The sequence below is a fragment of the Calidris pugnax genome, unplaced genomic scaffold (genome assembly GCF_001431845.1).
Source record: "Calidris pugnax isolate Ruff unplaced genomic scaffold, ASM143184v1 scaffold27, whole genome shotgun sequence".
NCBI classification, from domain to species: domain Eukaryota; kingdom Metazoa; phylum Chordata; class Aves; order Charadriiformes; family Scolopacidae; genus Calidris; species Calidris pugnax.
Window position 1 is genome coordinate 11,637,278 of NW_015090893.1, and position 22,702 is coordinate 11,659,979.

The following is a 22,702-nucleotide window of genomic DNA, read 5'->3' on the forward strand; positions in this document are numbered from 1 at the left end:
AGTTCAAGCACAGTGCTAAAAATAAATGGTCCTGAGCTTTGTCCCCATGGACAAGCCTCCAAGCCTCCTGGATTCACCCCATGTTGGAGCAGGAGTTGCAGGGATGCTGAGCCAAGCTTGCTCCCGGGCTGGTTTGGCCACCTTGTCCCTCAGGACAGGCTGCACGTGCTCCCCAAGGAAACAACAAACTGCTTCTTCCTTCATGACAAGAATATCCCCTTTGCCACGAGTCCGTGCAGAGAATCCTACTAGTGGTGAGCAGCCTGGTCTGTAGGAGCAAGTACATCATCTCCCATGTCCCCAGAGAGGCTTTTGCAAGTCCTGCCCGGGATCTCCACTCCATCACCACCAGCCTTTCCTGTGCGAACAGCACAAGTAAAAAACCAAAAGCACAAATCTTTCCTCATTGCTTGTGAGACTCCTGCCTTGGGATAACTTGCCCAGCTCTCCAGTGACTCTCCAGGACAAGTTAAGTCCCGCTTAAGGTTACAATGGGTACCACAAGGACAGCACCAGAACTCTGCATCAGGCCAACATGCAGATGCGTCAGACAAGATGCCTACTGAAATCAAGAAGAGTCACCAAATAAACACCGAGGCTCAGCCTTCAGTTCAGGAAGGAATTAAAATCCTTTTAATTAAAATGCAGCTGGCTCTAATTTCCCTAATTCTAATTTTTTTTAGCAAAATAAGTAAGCACCCTGCAAATGTAAGTTAACAAAAGACAGAACAGAAATAATTCCCTTGAAAAGACCCAAATCAAACCTCTCACTACAAAAAAGAATATTTTGCCCTAAACAATTTCTGATTTATGTCTTGTCTAAAACCGGATAAAATTTTCAGTACTAGGAACATCTTGATGAAATTTAAAAGTGCTGCTATTTTTCAAAATCTCCAGAGGCTAGTTTAGGAAAAAAAAACCTCAACAACTTGTGGAGCAATTTTGCTGTTATTTCCACCAGCTCTACGGCTGAAGTCTCCTGTGATTTTTTTCAATTGATCTAAAAAGAAATGTAAATAAAACAGGAAAAATAGCAGAAGAAAATGCTCAGCATTAATTACAGGTACATAATAAATACCGTACTTGCTCTTCCACAGACAAACCGCTGTGATTGAGTGCCACAGAAAGCCTGCAAAGGGCTGCAGTGAAATACAAACCCAGCGACACACTGTATAGATCAGGCAGAGCGCGCTGATTCCATGTCACTAAAAACGAATAACAATGTCCACAAGACGCTTATAAATAACAGATCGTATCTATTGACTGGATAGCAGCCAGCATTTATATCTCTCCTTCCCACCTCAGAGTGCATTCATTCATCATCTCCGTGAGCAAAAACCTCCCTAAGCAGCATGTTCTCCCCCTCAGCCAGGGTGTCACTGCTCCCTACGCCTGCACTGGCTCCAGGGCTGGACTCTGCAGGCAAGTGAAGACCCATTTAACCCTTTGTCCCAAGCCAGCTGAAGGTTGAATTCCACCTTGCACCACGTCTCCATGCATGCAGTAAACACCCACAGTCTCTAGGGCACACTGGTACGGCCCAACCACCTCCCAGCAGTGGTCCCATTTGGCACCCTGCATGGAGTAGTGGGCACAGAAACCTGTCCTGCTCCTGCATCCCTGCTGATGCTCTCCCAGCCTGTCCTCTGCCCTCTGGGTCCCTCCCAGCCCCAGGTGGTGTTGGAAGCTCCATTCACCATTTCACTGCCAGCACAGGCTGACCAGGGCATCTCCAGCTCGGTTCTCCATCGTGCAGAATATAACAAGCAATTTCAAGCTGTGTTGTCCAGGTATTGTGACACCATATCCTATCATGTCACTATATGATTATACACTTCCCTTCTATTTATGAGATGTTTTGATCTGAATCCAATATACACGTGTTTTGTTTCCACAGCACAGTATAAAGGGAGCCTCCATAAAGATGGGTTTGGTTTTGAAGAGGTCTGTTTAATTTTCCTTTGGCAGGGCACACAGAATGGCTGCATTTACTGGGTGATACTCTGTGATATCTATCTTCCTGTCAAATTCTAGCAGGGACAAAACTCCTTTAGTCACTCAGCTGAGAGAAACCGTGTATATTCTATCTCATGCTATCTTCACAGGAAGAAGAATGCCTTTCTGGAAGATATATTTTAGCCAAATGTATTTAATTTTAATCAAACATAAGTTTTCTGAGTCACAGGAAGAGTGACTGGATTAAATTTAATAGTCTCCAATATACAGGAAGTCTCTTTTGGGCTCAAACCATATGAAGCAACATATTTTGGGATAACAAAAAATAGAAGATCAAGCTAGGAAGCTGCCAACAAAAATACATATTTTGCTCTCCGCTTTTTCATTCTTTTCAAAACAATAAAATAATTTAGTTTGCAAAAAATGATCGAGTAGATGAAATATTCAGATACTTTGTTTTGCTGCAGAGGACATTGGGAAGACCACATGTCCCCTCAGTCTCATTCTCAAAAGCCTCGGGTCCATCCTGAGCGAAGAATGGCAGCGACGTGCTGGATGTTAGCGAGGTCCCACTCTCCACAGCTGCTACACACTGGGGTTATTTTAAGCTCTGAAGACAATTTATGAAATTACATTTCTGAAAAATGGTACAATGTGAGTCATATTTACTTCACATTTCTCTTGCTGCAGGCTCTTGCTATTGGGCTGTGGGATATTTATTACCTCTGATGCCTGCTCTGAGAATCTCCTTTCTGGGTCCGTATTTCACATTTAATGAGTGATTTTGCAATTTCATTACTGTTTTCTGAAGTTTAGGTGGCACTTTGCGAAGCCTAATGGTTTATGGCTCGTTTCAGACTTCACTGGTTTTGGTCCATTACTATGTACATGAAACCACTCACAACTCCTAAATGTTGCTTCTCCCCCATTCTGCTGTGTATCAGCAGCCACTTCGAAAACACAGACTTTAAGGACAGCAATGGGGTTCATCTCACCTCAACCAGGATATTTTAGTCCACATGGTAGTGACTGAACCCCATCCAGTGGGGCCACTGGTCAGTGATAGTGCAGAAGGGGGACCACACACTCCAGTGGGCAGTGTCCATGAGCTCACAGCCTCCTTTTGTTGAAGCTATGTGCCTACATTTGAGTCATTCCATTTATGACTTATGAGGGACGGATTCCTTGCTCATCTTCATGTTGCAGTACCCAAAGGCACAACGTAGACTGCCACCAGCTATCAGTGGGACTCTCCATGGCTGGTAACTGCCTGGTCTTTGTCACACTCATCCAGCCTATGCCTAGATGTGAAGGCTTCAGAGCTTCAAGGATACCAGTTGACCTCATGCCCAGCAGCCTCACTCCTCAGGAGAAGAGGTTACAAGCACATAACCCACATCTACGCTCTGTCTTGGCCATCCACAGGTCACCAAATTCACAGTGTACCTTTAAAGTGCTTGGTAGGTTGTGAGCAGCATACTTAAAAACCCGATTAAAGTTCGGGCTAGTAAGACTGTCCTCAAAAAGGACACCACTTTCCTTCAAAAGCAAATTTTTGTCTCTGTGAGGGAGCAAAGTTCCCTGGGGACTGGTCTGAGACTGAGGAACACAAATTTACAAGAGCAAGGAGCTGCTGCAAACCTCACCACCCGCTGTGCTGAATGATGTGTCTGCAGTTTTGATCTTACATTTTTTTAATGATAAATGCATAGTGGCATATGCCCTTAAAACAAACATGCTCTGGGAAAAAAAACACCTCCAGACAAATTTCCCCTACTCCTTCCCAAAACAAAACTGAAATAAACAAACCAAAACCTCTACGAAAACAAAATACACCCCTGCACTTGCTCCTGTCTGCTGGGGAGAGAATGACAGAACAGATGTATAACAGAAGCTATTTATGTTAGTTAATATATTACTGGGGAGATGCTGAGAGATTGTAGTGATAAGTTTAGAAGCAACCGTATAGGAAATATATTGGAATAGAGCAGATCCCCACCTGCCCACAATGTCGCTCTACCAGGCATTCATTTCTAAGTGATGTGTCACAGAAACCCTGCACTAGGTTCTTGTGAAAAATACATGTGAAAAATGGAGCGCACTCAGAACCTTTCTGTACAACAACATCCTACGAAAATTCTCACTCTTCTGCTTCCTCCTTGGTTTCACATTTCACAGAAATGTCCCCCTCCACTTGCAACCATCACAAGGAGCTGTACTCGGAGTACCAGGAGCTATAATAATTCCCATATTTCATTTTTCAAATTTTCTCTTTTTTCAAATATTTGTAGTCAGAAAGTGCTCTTGTACTCCACGGAAAAATATTTGTTTCAATGAAATTGTCATTTTCATTATCAGGATGATCAAATTAACAACATTAAAATAACAATGACAGAATCATTCTCATCTCCCATTTCAAAGCAAAATAAAACAACACTTTGAAATGGTGATTCAAAGCGTCTTGTTTAGCTAGAGCAAATCTTGTTATTTGAATCAAAACCACTGATCTTTCCCTGACACTTTTTATTAAAGATGTTTCCAAATTTGCTGTTGTGCAAAGTCTCAGCTTTTCACCTCTCCACGCTCCTCCTTGAAACACAAACTGGCTATTAAAATGTCCCCAAAGGAAGACATTCTCTTTCCAAAATAAGAATAATGGTGACAAGAAGAGCAACAAGAATGAAAATGGCAATAACCTAATCCTAACGCACAGGGCTGTGTTACAAGGGAGAGATAAAGCTGAAATTCCTTCTCCTGGGAAGATTTTCTGAACGCTCCGGCTGGACTCCTACTAATCAATGATGAGATGATAAAACAGATCCATAAAAGCTGTCACTATCAAAATGCCCTGCAGGCTCTTATTTCCCCGCTATCCCAAGCTCATTAATATTTGGACAAATTGCCACCCAGTAGTCAACAAGCTGGTGCCTGGCCTCCCACCGCCATCCCACGGGACCTGTGCTGGGTTGTGCAGTGTTAGCTCCACTTGCCAATGGAGTTGTGCCTCCTTCTCGTCCCCTGAGCTTTGGTGCCATTCCAGCATGTGGGAAATTAACTTCTGCCTACAGTGTTCACCCACAAGACATGTATCTAAATTCCCCTTGAAGAGAAGGAAGACAAAACCCAAAAAAGGAAGGATGGGGAAAAAAGAAAAAGGCCATCTGCTTTTATCAGAGCATCACTTCAGATGTCACCATGGCATGTAAATGCAGAAAATGCATATACTGCCTGCAAATTCATTCTCGTGACTGGCAGTACCTCTGGTTTGAGTAAAATCTGGCCAAAAATATTCTTAGCCTAAACTGGGACAAGCAACTTTCCTGGTCCAATGATCTTGCATGTAAAACCCAGGTGTGTGTCAGTGGTGCAGAGAGACACTGTGCCTCTCGGAGCTGCGGAGAGGGCAAACAATAGCAATGTCCTGCAGTGTGTGTTGGCTTTGGTGCTTGACCTATCCGTGTGCCCTCCAACCAACCAACCTCCAAATCAGACCTATTGGGAGTGATGGGTACATAAGATCCACATCCCAAGCCACAGCTCATTAACCCTTTTCCAACCTCACAAACCTCTGCCCTGGACACAAAACACTGGAGGCGTCAAAAACCTCATCGCTGGCTCACCTCTGGTCTGCCTCAGGTGAATATACACATACCACAAGAAAGACCCTTCAGCTATTACAGATATCACTTACTGGACATAAAACTTGTGCAAATAAATAAGAAAATCTATCATAGTCATCTATCAGAGTTATGCTTGCAGCTATTTAGTTCCTATGCTTTTAATCTTTTTCTTTTCTTTTAGAACATCTTTGTATGAACAAGGTGTTGAGAAGATATATGTATCATGGGCTCCTGCAGTGGGCAAAATCCCTGTCATAAGACTTGTGGGAATACAGCTCTCAAAAATGAAGAAGGTGTTCCCAGACATTATTTAAAAATAAGTCTCTGCTTCTGTCTCTATCACAGATTTACATCTTCTGCATTTCATGCAGTTTTTCAGCCACCTTATATTGTGCTAGTTTTTCCAAGAAAAAATAACTAAAAGTAATCACGAGTCAATAATTTATACAGAGAATAAATGTGTTCACCCTTTAGGAACCCTTTGGACTTTGGATCCTACTGAACTTTCAGGCAGAAGAACAACTGAATGAAACAGGAATCAGAAGGAAAACTCAATACTCTTCCAGCATTTCTAAAGACCAATAATACTTTAAGCCATCAGTGTGATCTATAATCTTTGGCACAGACCACAAAACCTTTCACTGAGCACCTACCATATTATTTCTCCTTCCTTTACTGGAATTTTATAACTTCCCTATAATGCTAGAATGACTATTTTTGTAATGGCAACAAAATAAATGACTGATAACTTTTCATTGCAAATATGTGGCTTTAGAAAATCTTTTTTGCATTTCTGTAAATTCCTTCAAAAGAATCCCCAGCTTAAATTTAGAACAGTATTTTTATTGTCCCAAGTTTGAAGTCCCAAGTTCATGGGGGTGAGACCTGTGAACCCTTGGATCCTTTCTGAATCTGTAACTGATTCAAAGAACTACACGGCGGTTCAGGAAGGTCAAAGCAGAACCTGTTCAGCTCCAAAGCATGCAGAAAGATTAAATCACATGAACTGGAAGAAAGTTCATTGGGGAAGGAAACCCACCTTGGAGAAATATCACATCCTTGCTGCATGAAAGCTCCCAGGGAGAACCAGAGACTGTTGAATATCCCAAACTCATTTGTCTGGTCATTGGCAGGCTGGTCTCGTCCTTCTTCAAATTCCTCAGTGTGCCACTCGTAAGGGCTGAAGCGACTCACCAGGAAGAGGACAACGCTCACTCCAATGTAGGCAAAAACAATGCACATCCATATCTCATAAGCCAAAGGATCCAGAAAGGAAAAAACTCCTGGTTTAGACTTCTGAGGTTTTTTTATCATGATAGAGATACCTAAACTCATGAACGGTTTTGAAAAGTCTATAACTTCTTCTCGAACCAGAGTGATGGTTAATGGTGCCACAGCCACATCCGCCCTCTGAAAAAGAGAGACAGAGAAGAGATTTACATTCTGGGGATAAAATATATTTACTAACTCCAGCTTACGCTCCTTTGATCTCTGTTTACCCCAACTATTTAAGAAGAAATCAGACAAAACCAATTGCAAGAGAAATGTTAAAAACGAGCATCCCATAATATTGGTGGATTATTTCCATTTTTTCACTACTGATTATCAGTTGTGTTTTGAAATCACAGCATTTTCTTTTTGCAGCCACCTAGCTCTTCATGTCTGATTTATCCACTGATGTCACAGTCTGATGCAGATGATTTTCCCTAAAAGAGCTTTATCATCCAGACATCAAAAGAGGCAAGGAAAGGCCAACCGCCTGAAAAAGGATGCCAGGATGTTTACTTCCATCAGGAACTGTTTTTTGATTGCATAACTGATGCAGGAGAAGAAAAATGTTCCAGTGACACTGATGTGCACTCTCCACTTATTTTACAATCTGTCTTGAAAATGGAAAGGGAAATGCATCAAAATGGCTGTCAGCATATACCGTGGAGCTACCAGCAGGAGACAGATCATTCCTCACTCCAGCACAGTGACACAGAGAATTGGGCATTGATGTTCCCTACACTAATTTCCTCTTTCCCTATAAGGGAAAATTAGACCCATCTGACTTAAAACACAGAATGCGATCTACCAGAGTGAAATAAGTTTAGAAGTGTAGGGTGCATGCGTATCTCTGAGGTGATGGAAATGAGTGGCTAGACAGAAAATGGTCTAGTCCTACTCTTCACCGGTCATATGCCAAGTGTTTGAAATCTTATCCTTCTGCCATCCAGCCATTATCATGGAAAGATAAATTTGGTGATTCTACCCATGGGAAGGTTTGATCTTTCAATACTTGTTCTTCTGAGAATGGAAACAAAAAGAATCTTGGAACTGTTGAAAAGAAACATTTTGACATTTCCATAGGCACAAAATGTGCTATCCCTCCTTAAATTAAAATGTTTTACTTGGGTTGATTATTTGCCTTGTCAGAGCTGCAGTCCTCAAGACAGTTCAGGCTGACAGAAGACAGGGCTCCTATTTACTCTAGGGCTTGAATGTGCTCTCAAGTATGAAGAGCTAAAGGCAATGGATGAGGCTGGAAACTCACCCCGTAAACGAGCTCTCCCACCATGCCGTTCCACGTTTTGGTGTCGGGGTCCCGGGCTCCGTACTTCCCATCTCTGACAATCTCCAGCCTGTAGTGGTAGCCAACGTGCTTCGCGATCTCAGCAGCCAGCTCCACACAGTAGCCTTCATACCTCTCGTTGCCTTCAAACTGGTTGGCGTTCTTCTTGAGCATCACATATGGGTCTTCCTGGCACAGAGAAGACCAATATTGAGTCACACTCCACATTTCTAGAGCAGCGCATCAGGGGCTCAGGCTGGAGCCCAGTGTGCAGCTTCTGCTCCCTTCACAAAGCTCTAATTTTGTGTTCCTGTACCGAAGGACACAGTCCACATGTAATGGGCTTATTTTAGAAGGTACGAAGCACGATTTTTATTGTGGCATTTTCTATTTATTCATGCAGAATCTGTGTGCAGCTTCTGCAGTGATGGGCCTGAGGGGAACAGAGTAGCTGAGGGGCTTTGGGTAACAAACCTTTCAGTGCAGTTCTGCAAGGGATATTTACTGCACCTGAGCTTTAAATTTTTAAAGGCATGGCTGCCTATGTAAGCACAGGCAGAATCAAATCTGCTGGACTGGACAGAGCCCTAAAGACCTTTAACTCAGTTTGGGTATTGTATCTTCTCCACAGTCTCATAGTAAGCATTCAACAAACAAGTTAGTAAAATTTCATCTGTTTCTGCAGGGTAAGTGTATACAATGACACAATACATGATACCATACATTATGGGGTACCTATTATTCCTTCATGATTATAGTGGAGATTTGTTTTTAAAGCTATGATTCAGCCTCTTTGCACAATACTCTTTATATTTCCCAGAATTACAGCCCCCATTCTGTGGGCTAAATACAAAGCACAGGTATAATGTTCCTAATTTACCTATGCTGATGTCTCTACTATCTTGTCATAATCTTTTGTATTTTCCACACTGAAGCATGAGAGCTCTTTAATACCTATTTAATTAGCCACGGCAATTTTCAGATACCTTTATGGACCCGGCAGGAAACAGTAAGTGTCATTATTATTATTATTATTATTGTTATTGCTATTATAAAAATGATATAGTACAAAGGAGGGCACATGAGGGGGAAGAGAGAGTCTGCACATCAGGGAGGTGGGGGAGAGGGAAGCTGGGATAGAAGTCACAGCACTTACTAGGATAGTTGTGACTATGTAAGTCCTGTTCTGGAGGCTTGTAGACTCATTGCCAGTTTGAGTATCTATGGCTGCTGGAACCAACTTCTCATCTTCATTCCAGTAACCAATCTGCCAAATACAAAGCCAGGGTATCTCTTTAACATATCTTTGTGATATTAACCAAGATACGGTAACAGGGTCATCCAAACAGAGTCACACACAATCAGAGATCTCCTCTCCTGATTATTGATTTCTTTTACCAGGGAACCAGGAACTCCCCCATCCCACCATGTCTCCTGTCTGAAAATAGTGTGCATGATATGCTAAGGTAGCAGAGTGCTTGTATGCACATAAAAACAATTGGTGCACAGCACTGGGAAATTATTGCAGTTCCCTGCCCCATCCATAGTCTAAGAGTTCACACATCCCCCGTGTGACTTACTGAATGTTTTTCTAATGGTGAACATGCCTCCTGCATGCCCAGAACCTACAGGGTGATAAAATGCTATCCCACAGCTGAAAGTCTGCACGAAGACAGGACTGACTCTTAGGACATCTTGACAGAACAGGACAAAAAATCAAGTGAGAAAAAACCCCACAACCCTGGCCAATGCCAAAAAGTTTGGGGTTAGGAATAAGCTGCACAGTTGTAATGGGAAGAAGTTTTATGTTAAGTTGTGCTTATTAATAATCGGGGATTTTGGCTGATCTATCACTGCTTGCAGGTGAAGCAGAGTGCCACTGAATATCACTAGGAAGATCATTGTTGAGGTTATCCACTTTGAGGGCTTGACTTTATAAGAGGTTTTCCATCACCTTGTGTAAGTACGAAGTTGCCTGAGCTCTGCTCATGTGAAAGGAATTTCTTATCACAGTAAATGGAAAAGGGTATTAACACAGGGCATGACCAGGAGCCTGCTGATGACAGATTAGAGATCATAGCAGCTGAGGAGAAATAAAAAAAATCTATGCAGGCTTCTCATCTCTCTTCATTGCACAGACAGAAAGAAAGGAGAGTGAGAAAAGAACTTCCAAAGGTCTGCCCGAGGGCAACATAAATGGAGACATGTATGTTTGTTTTGCATCTCTAACCTGGTGGATCTAAGATACAATAGACATCATGACAATGATATGTGTGTCTTCCAAACAAATATAATTCTATCAGTAAATACACAGCAAAATCACGACATTTAGCCCTTCTGTTTCTTCTCCTCTAGACTCCCTCCAGATTCACCAACTTCCTGATGTTCAGACCCCCAAACTGGTCATAATGCTGCATTTGTTCTCTTATGAATACCACTCAGAAGAGGAAGACCACTTTTTACGTCTTCAAAATGATGTTTCTTTTATTTCTCAATGAAAATCTGCCTTTTTTCCCTTGACTGTGGTGGGCTCTGATCTCACATCGACCGTTCTCAGGTGTAAGTATGAACTGGGGGTAGGGGCTGTAAATGTGGAACTTTCACTATTTGCAGTTTTTCTTAGTTTCAAACAAGTATTTTATTTTTCAGGGGACTGAGGTGGGTGTGTGTGTGCAGAAGGATTCCAGTGAATGCCTCATTCCAAAATATTTAGTAGTGCTCCTTTATTGATGCGGAGCTATTATAATAACTAAGCTATTCTTTTTTCTTCAAATAAGTAGGATCTAAAGTGACACATAAGCACACAGAGTCAGATTTTCAAAAGGATTAGTGTTTCAGGGGCTCAGCACCCCTGAACAAGGCCAGATTTTTCAAAGTGCTTGGGATATAAAAAGGGATCAAGACTCCAGAATAGCAGAAATGTCTGTGTAGCTATCAGGACATGGTTAGCGGTAAAGCTCTTGTCACTTAAAGGGGAGTAGAATTAGGTCAATGTAAAGGCTTCACCTTTATGTTGACAACTTCTACCTGGCTCTGCCTTGGCTCATCCTTGGAAAAGAAAAGTGGGAGAGCGAAAACTAGGCAGTTGCGTAGCTGAGCCTGAGCCGATGTGCCCTGCCAATAGCAAGGCTGAGTTGGCCAGGTTTTACTGTCCTGGAAATCCCTGGAAAACAGCTGCCCTCGTTGCTCTTGATAACCCCTTCCATATGTTGCATTTTTTTAGTAAATGCATGAGTTATATGAATTATACCATGAGTTCTCCCAAGTGCTTGGCTTTGCTCATGCAGAGAGCTGAGAACGTGCTCGTGGTGACTCTACATGCAAGCTCTCACGAACAGAAGCATCTGTTGAGACCTAACCATATTGTAACTTGAACTTCAGGCTGGTGCCTGACACAGGATCTCAGGTTGTTCTCTACTTTACCTTTCTGATCCCATCATGTTTCATCTCAATCACATGGAGGGTGTAGTTGGTCCTCCGTCCCTTCTCGTTAAACTGAACGTTGCCAGACAATCCTTCAAAACGGACCTTAAAGACAAAAATACCAATAAGGAGAGCAAATTGGTCAGCATCTCACACAGTGGAGATTCGGCAGCAGTAAGAGGGGAAGGGAAGAAAGATAGAGTGTGAAGTCATTTCTCTCACATGAGAGACAGGACATTTGATACCAGCCTTTCACTTAGGTTCACTCTCTACAGCATGCCTGGCCACGTGCACAGCCATTCTCTTAACTTACCCCTTCTTTTAAAACCCCTTTCTCCTAAAACTCAGTGGTCTACTACTGAGCTCATCAATGCATAAGAGCTAGATCACATGTGTGAGCCCATCACCTCTTGGAATGTGACAGTGAGCTAAATCAGCTCTGAACTCCTTGAGCTTTGTGGTTTTTTGTATTTTCTAAATCTGACCGGGAGTCAAGATCTGATAAAGAATTTGTCAGTTCAAATCAGGAACTGTATTTGGAGGAAATATGAAACCATGGCCACAGATCCCAGCTGCCATCTTTCGATAGAGAGGAGTCTATCAGTTAACAAACAAATTTAATTACCTCTGCACCAGCCTAATAAAACGTGACAATTCAGTAGTGTAAATGAAATTTGCATAGGAAACTTTGAATCGTAAGCCTCTGCTGATAACACTGCCAAGCCGAAGACGGTTGCTCAGATCACATCCCACATCCTGAACTTCTCTCAGCATGGCCATTTGACCTGCTGTAAAAGTGTCCAGCCTGGTGTGGAGAAGAGATTCTGAGTAGAGTCACATGCAGTGTGTGGGGGCCAGGAACATAGGAAAAGGAGTGCAAATTTGAGTCTCCTTGGAGACCACCTGGATAACTGCATGTACCACCAGACTGAGAATTAAAGGTTTGTTCTCAGCCTTTCCACTTGCTTTGGACAAGTCTGTTGTCCCTGAAATTGACGTCTTCCCACATGCAAAATGGGAACAGGTATTTAGCAGCCTTTTTAAGTACTCTAAGATCTGCAGAATAAAGACCCACGGTGAAGAAATGAGGATATATCATTATGGAGGAAATCTGTTGCTAATCTGCTTAAACTGTGTTTGTTTTCCAGCTATTATTGCAAAGGTTTGTCATGAATATTAACATCTGCCAGTATTTTCTGAAGCTCCTTCAAGTCAAGAGGTATTCTTGGTGACATTTGGAGAAACACGCTTTTCCTTTCTCACAAGGCACAATATGCCCATAAAAGATAGATGCATTAGAAAAGCATCATCATCCTAAGCACTCCCGTGCCTGCTTTTTCATGGCCCCTTTGGTTTTCTTTTCAGGTCCTGACCAATTCTGAAGCTCAGGCCACAGCTGCTCTTTAGCTCTATATGCACTAAAAAGCAGATGTACAGCAATTCCTTCTATCTGTATGAATGAAATCTTAATCCTGTGATGTCCATGTGGCACTGAAATGGCAAAAGGGGTCTCTCCCATCCATCTTGGAGGATGCAGCACAACTTTTCCATTATTTACCAACCTCTGAGACCCCTTGAATCACTACAAAATACAGTGAGGACTCCTTTCAACTGTGCTAAGCACCAGTGAAGTCAACTGGAGGCTTGGATCACTTAAGTGCATCTGTGTATAAGACACGGGCACGTGGCTCTTGGCTAGGAGAGTTGGAGAAGAAAGGTGCTTCTGTGGCCTTCTGGTTTAGAGGGTTAGTCAGGAGTCAGGGACTAGCTAACTGCTTACTAGATGTGGTAACCAAATAAAGTTAACAATAAAATCTCTCAAAAATTATCATAATCTTTTCAAAGTACAACTGAAACCTCAGTGTATTGGTTTAAAGAAATAATTTGTGAGCATTTTCCTGGGGAAAGAAAGTAATTCTCTTTAATGAAAGCATACATTTTGCTGAAATGTGTTAGATTTCTGTTTTTGAAAAACTGCAGAATGTTTCAAATTGCTTTTCATCTTTGCTCCTGCCATCCTTGACTCCTTCCTACACTAAACAGAAATAAGGCAATTCAGGAGTTTATTCCAGACATTTGAGTAGAAATAAGTAGAGAAATTTTTTGATTTTAAACAGCTCATAAAATTTTAGGCATTAGAAAATGGGAGGTGAAAAGAAAGCACACTGTGAATAGCTGTAAGAATTGCCCTAATTGTGAGTCTTTACAGAAAGGATAACTGAAACCTTCAATCTAATCATAAGTTCTTCTATTTCCATCTGCCTCTTTCTTGCTACAATACTAAATGCTGGATGATCATTAAATTCATAGTTAAAATTTCCCTCAGAGACTTCTTCCCCTGCATGTTTCAGAGCCTTTTATTTTGAACATCACAACTGAACTGGTTGAACTTTTTTAAAATTATAATTTTTCAATGGTAAAGAAACAACATTTGCAAATGGCTCTTCATGTTCTTTGCCCAAAATCACAACAGTTAAAAAATTAAGGCTTTTGAAATTGTCTTAGTAAAGAGATGAGGAAACTTCAGAGGAGACTTTCCACCACACACACAAAATTGTGTTCTCTAGCCATCTAATTTTGATATCCTAGTCTCATAAATTCAATAAAAGAAAATACTTGAGCACCCATTGCTCATCAGAGGACTTCCAAGCATATCATGTTTATTAGGTAACCAATCTCCCTAATGCATCAAGGAGGCTGATTTTATTATAAAGGTTTGGAGAAACTATGACAGTGATTTGCCCAAGGTCATACAGAAAGTCAATGACAGGCTTGGGAACAAATTGAATCCAAGCAATAAAATCAAATCAGATGTAAGATCTGGTTTGAAAGGAATTGTTGTTTACCAGTAAGCCAAAACCAAATCAAAACAAAATACTTGGGGAAATTTGCATATGATGCAAATTAACTAAATTAAGTTTATCCTTCTTGCCTTCTTCACAGTGAAGGAAACAGGATGGGATAAGCTATATTTGGATAACACTGAACTGCAGTATTTGCAAAGAATCCATCTATTTTTGTCTGAAAAAAAGAAAGATGCTAGAAATTAATGTCAGTCTTGAAATTTAATGAAATTTTAAAATCTTCTACCTTTCTAAGGCTTTGGTAAGAGTGCATTGGCTTTGTCTCTTGCTGTAAGTTTCTTGTTGTATTTTTGTTTATTCAAAAATCTGAATTTCTATGCAGGATGAAAAAGCAAGATTATCAGATTTAAGAAATAAACTATCTAAATAGCTGTTATTAAGACTTTTACGAATCCTCACAGTATGAGATAAGCTACAATCTGGGCTTTGAGAACATTTTGATGACAGCCAACATGAAAGGCAAAATTCAAATGTTTAGGAGACCTGGCTCTAATCTGGAAGGATGAGTTCCTCATCCCACGTGATTTGTTTGACTGTTTCTGCTGCGCATCACCCCTCTTCCCCCACCCACAGGCTACATTCAGCCCTCCTTGCAGGGCACACATTGCTTGGGTTTCAAACCTGCTGCAGTGCTCTCTGGATGTCGATGCCTTGTCCCCAGGGCACGGCCGGGTTGGCAAGGCAGTCCCCGGCGTTGCCGCGACGGGAGATGTCGATCCGCTGCCTCCGCAGGTTCTGAAAGGCCTCAGCCATCACTCGGACCCCGTCGTATGTTAGCGCTGATGTGTACTAGAAAAAGAGGAGTTGTACGTTGCCCATTAGGGTGAGCTGACCTTGAGTGTGCTACACTGGTTTGTCTCATGGCAGCTTTTCAGATTATTTTCCCTGTTTTCATCCTTCCATCTATGAAGCTCAACACTCTCTTGTTCCCTGTAATTGCTACTGTCCTGTTGGCTTGTGAACATTGGTGCCTCCTCTCCCAGAAGATGGGAGAGTGAAGGAGAACCTCCTGATGTGGAGCGAAGGATAGTTCTGCTTTGCCTTTCACTCTTCTAGCCCAACTGCCTTCAGATTGCACTCCCTGAAGAGGACTCAGCCTTAAAAACCATTCACCTGTTACCGGAGCCTTTCTGTTTAATTAAATCATTGACCTGCACTTTTAAGGAATACATTATTCAGCGTAAATGTGAAATACACAAAATCAAAAAACAAGTGACTCTTCCTGGTCACAGATGGAGGCCAGAAAACTCTACCTTGATGTGCAAAAAAAAATCTGCAAAAGATGAGTTTATTCAAGCAGAAGTTTATGCAGAAACTAGTAAAACTCTGGCACGAATGGTAACCGTTAGAGTTAATTACTTCTCCTGTGCCCACATGCTGATTTACTTGTTTGCAACTTTCTAAAACTAATGCTTCCAAAGTTGACATTTCTAATCCTGAGTGTTTGTCACAAGTGTATTTGTTTTCAAATGTCAGATAGAAAAAAAACCCAACCTTTTCCCTCCACCCCCGCCTCAACAGCTTCAGGGTCTTCCGTGTTAGGAATTAAAATATATCTCCCCTCTGCTGTACACACTGATTGGAAATGCTCAGAAAGAATATCTGGAAAGATTTTATTATTACTGGATATCTAGTAAACAAGTCAAAGGTTAAGGAGTTAATGAATTCTTTTCTTTTTTATATACTGAACATTATGAGATACTTAATCCTCAGCTTTGAGGAGGGTAAAAGCCAGGAGACTAAATGAATACACTAATCTCTGTATTTCTTAGCAGGCAGCAACTTCTGCCTAGTAAAATTTAGACAATGTTGAGGCACCTGGGAGATATAATGTTGATAATTATACTAAGTGACAGGTTTTCAGCGTGAGATTACAGAGCTCTGTGTGATCACAAAGAGGTGAGCGTAACTTGAACTCAGCCAGATGGACCCTAAATTAAATGGGTTTTTTTATACCACTTGCCTTTGGTCTCTTCCAGTCCACACGAGGATGCTCCCTGGCATCATTATTCCTCCACTGCTGCATGATCCTGGCAGGAACAGCATCCGTGTAATTCACCAACTGGAAACCAGTTACATTGGCTCCACTCTCCTTGAATTTGGTCAGGTCAATATCCATGAATCCCTAGCACAGGAGAGAAACACAGGAAGCTCATCAGTTAAACACATCTCTGGATGGATAAGAGGAATCCTACCATCTATGCATATGGCAACCAGCTTAGGAAAAATATCTTCCTTCTGCGAGGTATGGTTCAATTCAAGGGACGTACCACTTCCCTGACGATGGGTTGAACTCACCTTTCTCACAGGCTGGCCATATCCTGCGGTTTCCACCCAGGGAGACAAAATAGTCATAGTAATAACATCTCATTTGCAAGAAAGGTAGCAGAATAACAGAAAAATATATCCCAAATAATGCTTGGATGAAAGTAACAAAATTCTCAAAATGAGTTAGAAAGAATTATCCACCCAGATCTAACTTTTATGAACTCAGTTACCATTGGAGAGGCTACTACTTTTCAAGTCACAATCTGTAAGGAAAAACAAATCTTAAGCAATTAACTTTCAGCAGATCAAGAACTGGCCAGGCAGTCTGCCAAAGGATCCTGTCTGTTAGAAAAGTCCGGTTGTAAGTTTTGCTAATTTGGGAGAGAAAAGGGTACTTTTTTGGACTTCAGATTAGTAATGGAATATATTTCTTTCATTTCTCTATTGTTCTTCCCTATCTATTGCCCACTGCATGTGATGAACACAAATGGGCAAATACACGTGTATTGGGGTGGCATTGTAGAATTAGTCCTGTTGAGTCAGAGGTAAAAAGTAATTAGAGATACACTGCAAACGATATGGAGAAATGATCATTTTTTGGTGTCCCAGCTTCTATCCTATCTCTTCAGCACTGCCATTATGCAAAACTGTTTGCTGTGCCTCCTTGCACAAAACAGGTGCTTGAACAGAGACTCTGCCCTCCTGCTTGGGTGCTGTGTGTGGGTCTGGTGTTTTTTCCTTTGAAACGCAAACACAAGCCAATTATTTTTCATAGTACTATTAACAACCATAATGCATAAGGGAAAATGAATGAGAGGACTATGCACGATGAAATCATTTGAGGAACAGAAGATCTTGTTCGAGCCTTCCCTCTGTCCTCTACCACATGCTGCTGGTACATGTTCTCCACAGGCACCTTCTATACTTACCACTGGTTTTTTTTTTTCCCCTTGCTTGCTCTCAAACATATAATGATGGTGTGAGTTAAAAAAACCCCGTCACATTATTCGCATGAGACACCGGTCACGTTCCCAAAATGATGTTCTTTGTGCATAGGCTGAGGGAGCTAATTAGTTTATTAACTTCCAAGGTCAGGATCAAGCTGTTAGATGGCAATCTGTTTTGGGAACAGACAGCTTGCAAGGAAAAGACTAAATTGCCCTCTCACATCAGCGTCAGACCGAGGGAGTCATAAGTGACTCAAAAATGTCTTTAAAGACATTCACACTTTTTCTTCCGGCTTTTTGTAAGCAATTTGGCATCGACTAAGAAGGCTGAGGACTGGATATAGGTGTACAGATGCTCTAAATAGATGATTTGTTTTGCTTCAAAGTGCAGTGATTTAGGTTAAAAAAAAAAAAAAGTGATATTTTGTGTGCATGTATTCCTCAGAATGCTGGTTAAACCCACATCAATCTTGTTTGTAATTGCTAGCGTAGGGGTTTCAGAAAGCCAGGGCTGTGATTAATGAATAGGAAATGCAGCAGTATAATTATCCCTGACATCTTAATGCATTTCAGGCCAAGTGTTTTTTGACACACAGAGCTCCTAAGGTTCAGTAAGAGGGACCTCACAGGTTGCCAACTGGTTATTCATGGCTACGACCAAATTACACTGACATTTTGCTCCTGGGAGGTACTCAGGGGAAAAAGATCTGTCAAAAGAAACTACCACACAGCAAATTGAAGCTCGTGCCACCAGCTCCTCCTTGGAAGGCCTACAAAGGCATGAAGAAAAGTCCAAGTTCACACAAACTATGAGCAAGGTGCTTGGTGTATTTAGCCCCTCCAACAAGCAGATTTAAATAGAAAAAGTGAAAAAAAAAGATTATGACGCCAGTAATGAGACAGCAGCAGTAGAAAACACTTTCTTTCACTGTTTTCACCAAACTAAACCATTCTGAAACTGAAGCAAGTATTCAACAATATTCATTGGGATTCATCTTAACACAAAATTGTAAAATGATCTGAATAGACAAAAGTAAATATTTCTTCCCAAAGATTGTACTATTTTTTCCCCAGTGATTTTTAACACAAATCAGGTTCTTTAAAAAATGTGGAGATCCCTGAAGATTTTCCAATTGTTTAAGGCAGTTGGGACCATAGAGAACATCATTAACCTTGAATAAGTCTATGCATTTTGGCTGTTATCAACTGCTAAAATAACTGTTTTCACCTGTTATCCCTCCTCCACACGCCCCAGCATGAGGTCAGTGTAGGAACAGTTGAAATTTCAAAGGAATTTTAATCACTGCACCACTGAAATCTGCTCAGAGCAGGTCTGAGTGACATGACAGCCAATGAACTGGGAATACCAGAGGCCAGATATTTTAGAAAATAATTCCCAGGAGGAATTCTTGCTGGCTAATGTATGAAAGAGAAAATATCAAACGTTATGCAAACTGTCTCTTGAAAATGCTTCTATTGACAAAGTGGCATCAGGTATTAAATATACTTATTTGTCTTTCTGGAATATCAGTCAGTGCCTGTAGGACACAGGAGAACAGGAGAATTACAATATTTACAACTAAAGAAGTCATCAATCATCTGTCACCTTGTACTAACTACCGCCACATGTAACAAAAAAAAAGGATCTTTTATGTAGTTTTCAACTGGCCATATTTGGAAAACCAAAAATAAATTCTTAAAAAAAGACTAAGGAAAGATTGCAACCCATGACTGAGGGGCAGCAGACATGCTTTTGCAGCAATATGTTTAGTATCAACCAGTTTGGGAAAGAACTAGTACAGAAATGCTTCCCTTTGCCATCCAATCAAGTCCAGTAAGAAGTGAACAGTGCTGGAATGATGTACCCTGTGGCCCCATCGAGTGGTCAAATGGTTTTGAAACTGTTTCAAAAATTTGCCAACGAATACTGGAAAATGTTCGCTTTGCAGCCACATCTGGAGCAAAGTGGGCAGTTCAGAGAAATGAGCCAAGTCCTTGGAATTTGGTGGTATGTGACTTTCTTCATGCTCTTTAGATCTGAACCATTTGCACCCTATCTGTTGGACATGCAGGTATCTGGCTTCCTGGGGAGGAAGAGGAGGAATACAGGAACTCACGCTCCAGCCCAGGCGATGTGCCAGCACCCCTGGCAAAAAAAGTAGAGAGGGACCCAGGGGCAACAGGGAGCTCCCCAGGGCCCCAACCAGGGTCACTCCCCAGGACGTAGGTACTCTGGGGAAGACAACACTTCTACAGGCACAGTTCTCTCTGGGAACCATCAAAACCAGGCTAGAAGGGACACCACATCAGCCAGTCCATCCTCTGCCCTACGGCAGGATTAGCTGTCCCTTTGATTTAAATTCACTTTGTAAAACCATCTCGGCAAAGCAGAGAGTACGGCCTCCTGCCTTGCGTATGCCTGGAAAATGCCTGGCTTTCCCTGAATGCCATCGAATTAGCAGGCTGACAATAAACCACAAAAATCTGGACCCATCTGCTCTGATGGGCTGAGACAGCCTCCCTCCTCCACGCCTGCTCTGACTCACAGCATCTGCAACACACAGTTCGAGCGACAGCCAGGCTCAGTTCAGAGGAGGAAACTTGCTCTTTACCCCATGCCATGGACTCTTCTCTCTGCATTAATGAACCTTGCAAAGTGATTACATGCAGAAGTCCTGCTGCTAGTAAATAACATGGGCAGCGGTAATAGACCTTCCTGCTTTCAAATAGAAAACAGAGGAGTATTGGGAAGGTTTTTTCCTCATTGTGTTTTCCTTGCTGCATCTGTTCTTTATGCTGTTCTTAAACTGAAAACATTTTTCCGCCAAAGGTTGTTTTACTGTCCCATTCACTGCCTTGGTTGCTGGGAGAGGTGTCAGCAAGTCACACATTTATATTCCTCTCCACTGCTTGTGGGCTCAATCATCAAAGGAAATGCATAATGCAAGAAGACTGATGACTTGAAATGGGCCTCATGAATCCATCTTGATTAACTGGTCCACGAAGGATCCCTTGAAAAGAAAGTCACCCAGAAATGAGCCAGCTCCTTATTTATACCCTGAACATCAGGAGGAGCCAAGCCGTTGAGTGGGCAGTGAGACGGCTGTCAGATGGCAGAGGGAAAGCCTCGATCTTTCATGCATGACCCTCCTCAAATCTGCCAGCACCACTAACTTCCCTGCACGTCTCCCTTCACCCTCATATTTCACTGCCTCATCATCTGCCTCCTCACCACCCACTGATGTCACAGGGTGGCATTGCTCCTCCTGGGACATCATCCCAGCCCACAGGAAAGCTGCGGACAGTAGTCGCCTCACCTCCGTGCTCGGACACCAACAGGCAGCCAGCCCCTGCCCCACGCCTTCAAATTCCCTCTGTATTTCACTAAATTGGTATTAATTGCTGGCACTTTCCCTGCAGGGTGCCTCCTGCAGCATAATTGTGCCTTTGAAGCTGCGGTAACAGGCAGCGAGGGCTGAGATTTGGGCAGGCTGCAGCTGATCAGCTCGTAAACCTCCCTGCAGCTTAAAATCTCTGTGCCTATGCTCTAAGTCTTGGCTTTTCCTGAGAGAAAAAACATTTGTGAGTCTCCTTAAAGACTGCATTTTTTCTGAGAAACGTTGTTTTCTCTCTTCCTTCTGCATCTTCTGAGCCCTCCAGATCTTGCCCTGAGAACAGCAAAGCTCATTTCTGAATGAGGAGATGGAAAATGCCCCTTTCTCTTGAATTGCCTGGAGAAGTCTTGTTGGGTGAACCTAGCACAGTCCCCTCATCCCAGGAATGAGTGTTAGGTATTTTAGTCCCTTTCAGTCTGGGATGAAGAGAGTGGAGTCTATTTTTCTCTCTTGTTTTTTTGAGTTGCACACTGATATATTCCTTTTTAAGCAAAAAGCATTTAAGCAATTCACCCTGAGCTTGGGTGGGTGCCACAGAAACCTGTGGCAGCATCGGGAAGCTGGCCCAGCTCTCTTTAGATGCTATGCAGGGTTTGCAATGCCAGACTGCTTTTTGCTTGCAGACTTATCATTGTAAGAAACTTTGCAAAGCAAAACAATTGCTTCTGAACGGCTGTAGATCAGCTGAGTGGATGCAAAGTGGCTCCTGTCATTCCAAGGTACACCGGTGTCTTTCTGCAAGGAGCAAGAAGTTGAGTATTTCCAGACGGAGCATCCCAAATATACTAAATTATCTTCAAGCTTGACTTCTCCAGTGAAGCATCATTCCTCGCTCCCATCACTTTGTATTAATAAGGAGAGTATGTCAAAAAAGAGCCCATCTGCTCAAGTCTCGTTCCAGCATGCCTTCCAACAGGAGAGGCTGCCTTCTCTTCTGCAGAATTATTAATATGTCAAAACTTGTTGTGGCAGCAAAACATGTGAATCCTCACTGTAACACAGAAGTAAGTGAAAAAGAAAAAGAAAAGAAAGATGGGAGGAAGAGGCATTTACAGACAGGGTCCCAATCCTGCAGTTTGATGAGTCTGTTTTGTCCTCATCTATCAATGCAAAGCAAACCAAATCAGGTGAGGATCCAGACTCCAAGGACATGGGGCTGAAGATGACGAGTGGCATTTTTGTTGTACAGCTCTGCAGGTGTGAGATATTCTTTGTGATATTACTTGCAGCAGCCCTATCCAACCACTGCTTGACATTATGGATAAAAACGATCATATACATCTCCTTGGAAAGCTCAGTCCAGGCAGAGGGACAGATGGTCCCAGTGGATGTTTGTGCTTTAGAGAGCTTTCAGAGGAGAAACTGATTTAAAGGTTTGGGAAACATGCTGTGTAGTGACAGATGCCAAGACTTCAATCAAAGATATGATTAAGGGAAGACCTGATCACAGTTTACGAAGCACCAAAACATCCGTAATGGAATATTTGGTCTAACAAACAGAAGCATAAATCTGATGGAGCAAGCCTGAACTAGAAAAAAGCACTGATGAAGTCACCATGAGGAAGATACTACGGATTTACATGTTGCCCCTTGCCAGCTGAGCCAGGGTAATGGATTAGGAGACTGCAAATGGCTGAGGAAACCTGTTAGTTTAACACCATTTTGCTGAGATTTA

At 42.1% G+C, this 22,702-nt stretch overlaps 1 protein-coding gene across 2 annotated transcripts in view; it reads right to left on the minus strand.

Annotated features, from left to right (window-relative positions):
• Nucleotides 1-22,702, minus strand: part of GRIA1 (glutamate receptor, ionotropic, AMPA 1) — a 131,704-nt gene that overhangs the window by 34,809 nt on the left and 74,193 nt on the right. For both annotated transcript variants that reach the window (XM_014947977.1, XM_014947978.1), the window contains exons 6-11: nt 16,381-16,542; nt 15,039-15,206; nt 11,554-11,658; nt 9,287-9,397; nt 8,113-8,319; nt 6,616-6,986 (exon numbers count right to left, since the gene is read on the minus strand). In XM_014947977.1, the coding sequence (XP_014803463.1) occupies nt 6,616-6,986; nt 8,113-8,319; nt 9,287-9,397; nt 11,554-11,658; nt 15,039-15,206; nt 16,381-16,542 (1,124 nt within the window). The remainder of the gene's footprint in view (nt 1-6,615; nt 6,987-8,112; nt 8,320-9,286; nt 9,398-11,553; nt 11,659-15,038; nt 15,207-16,380; nt 16,543-22,702) is intronic.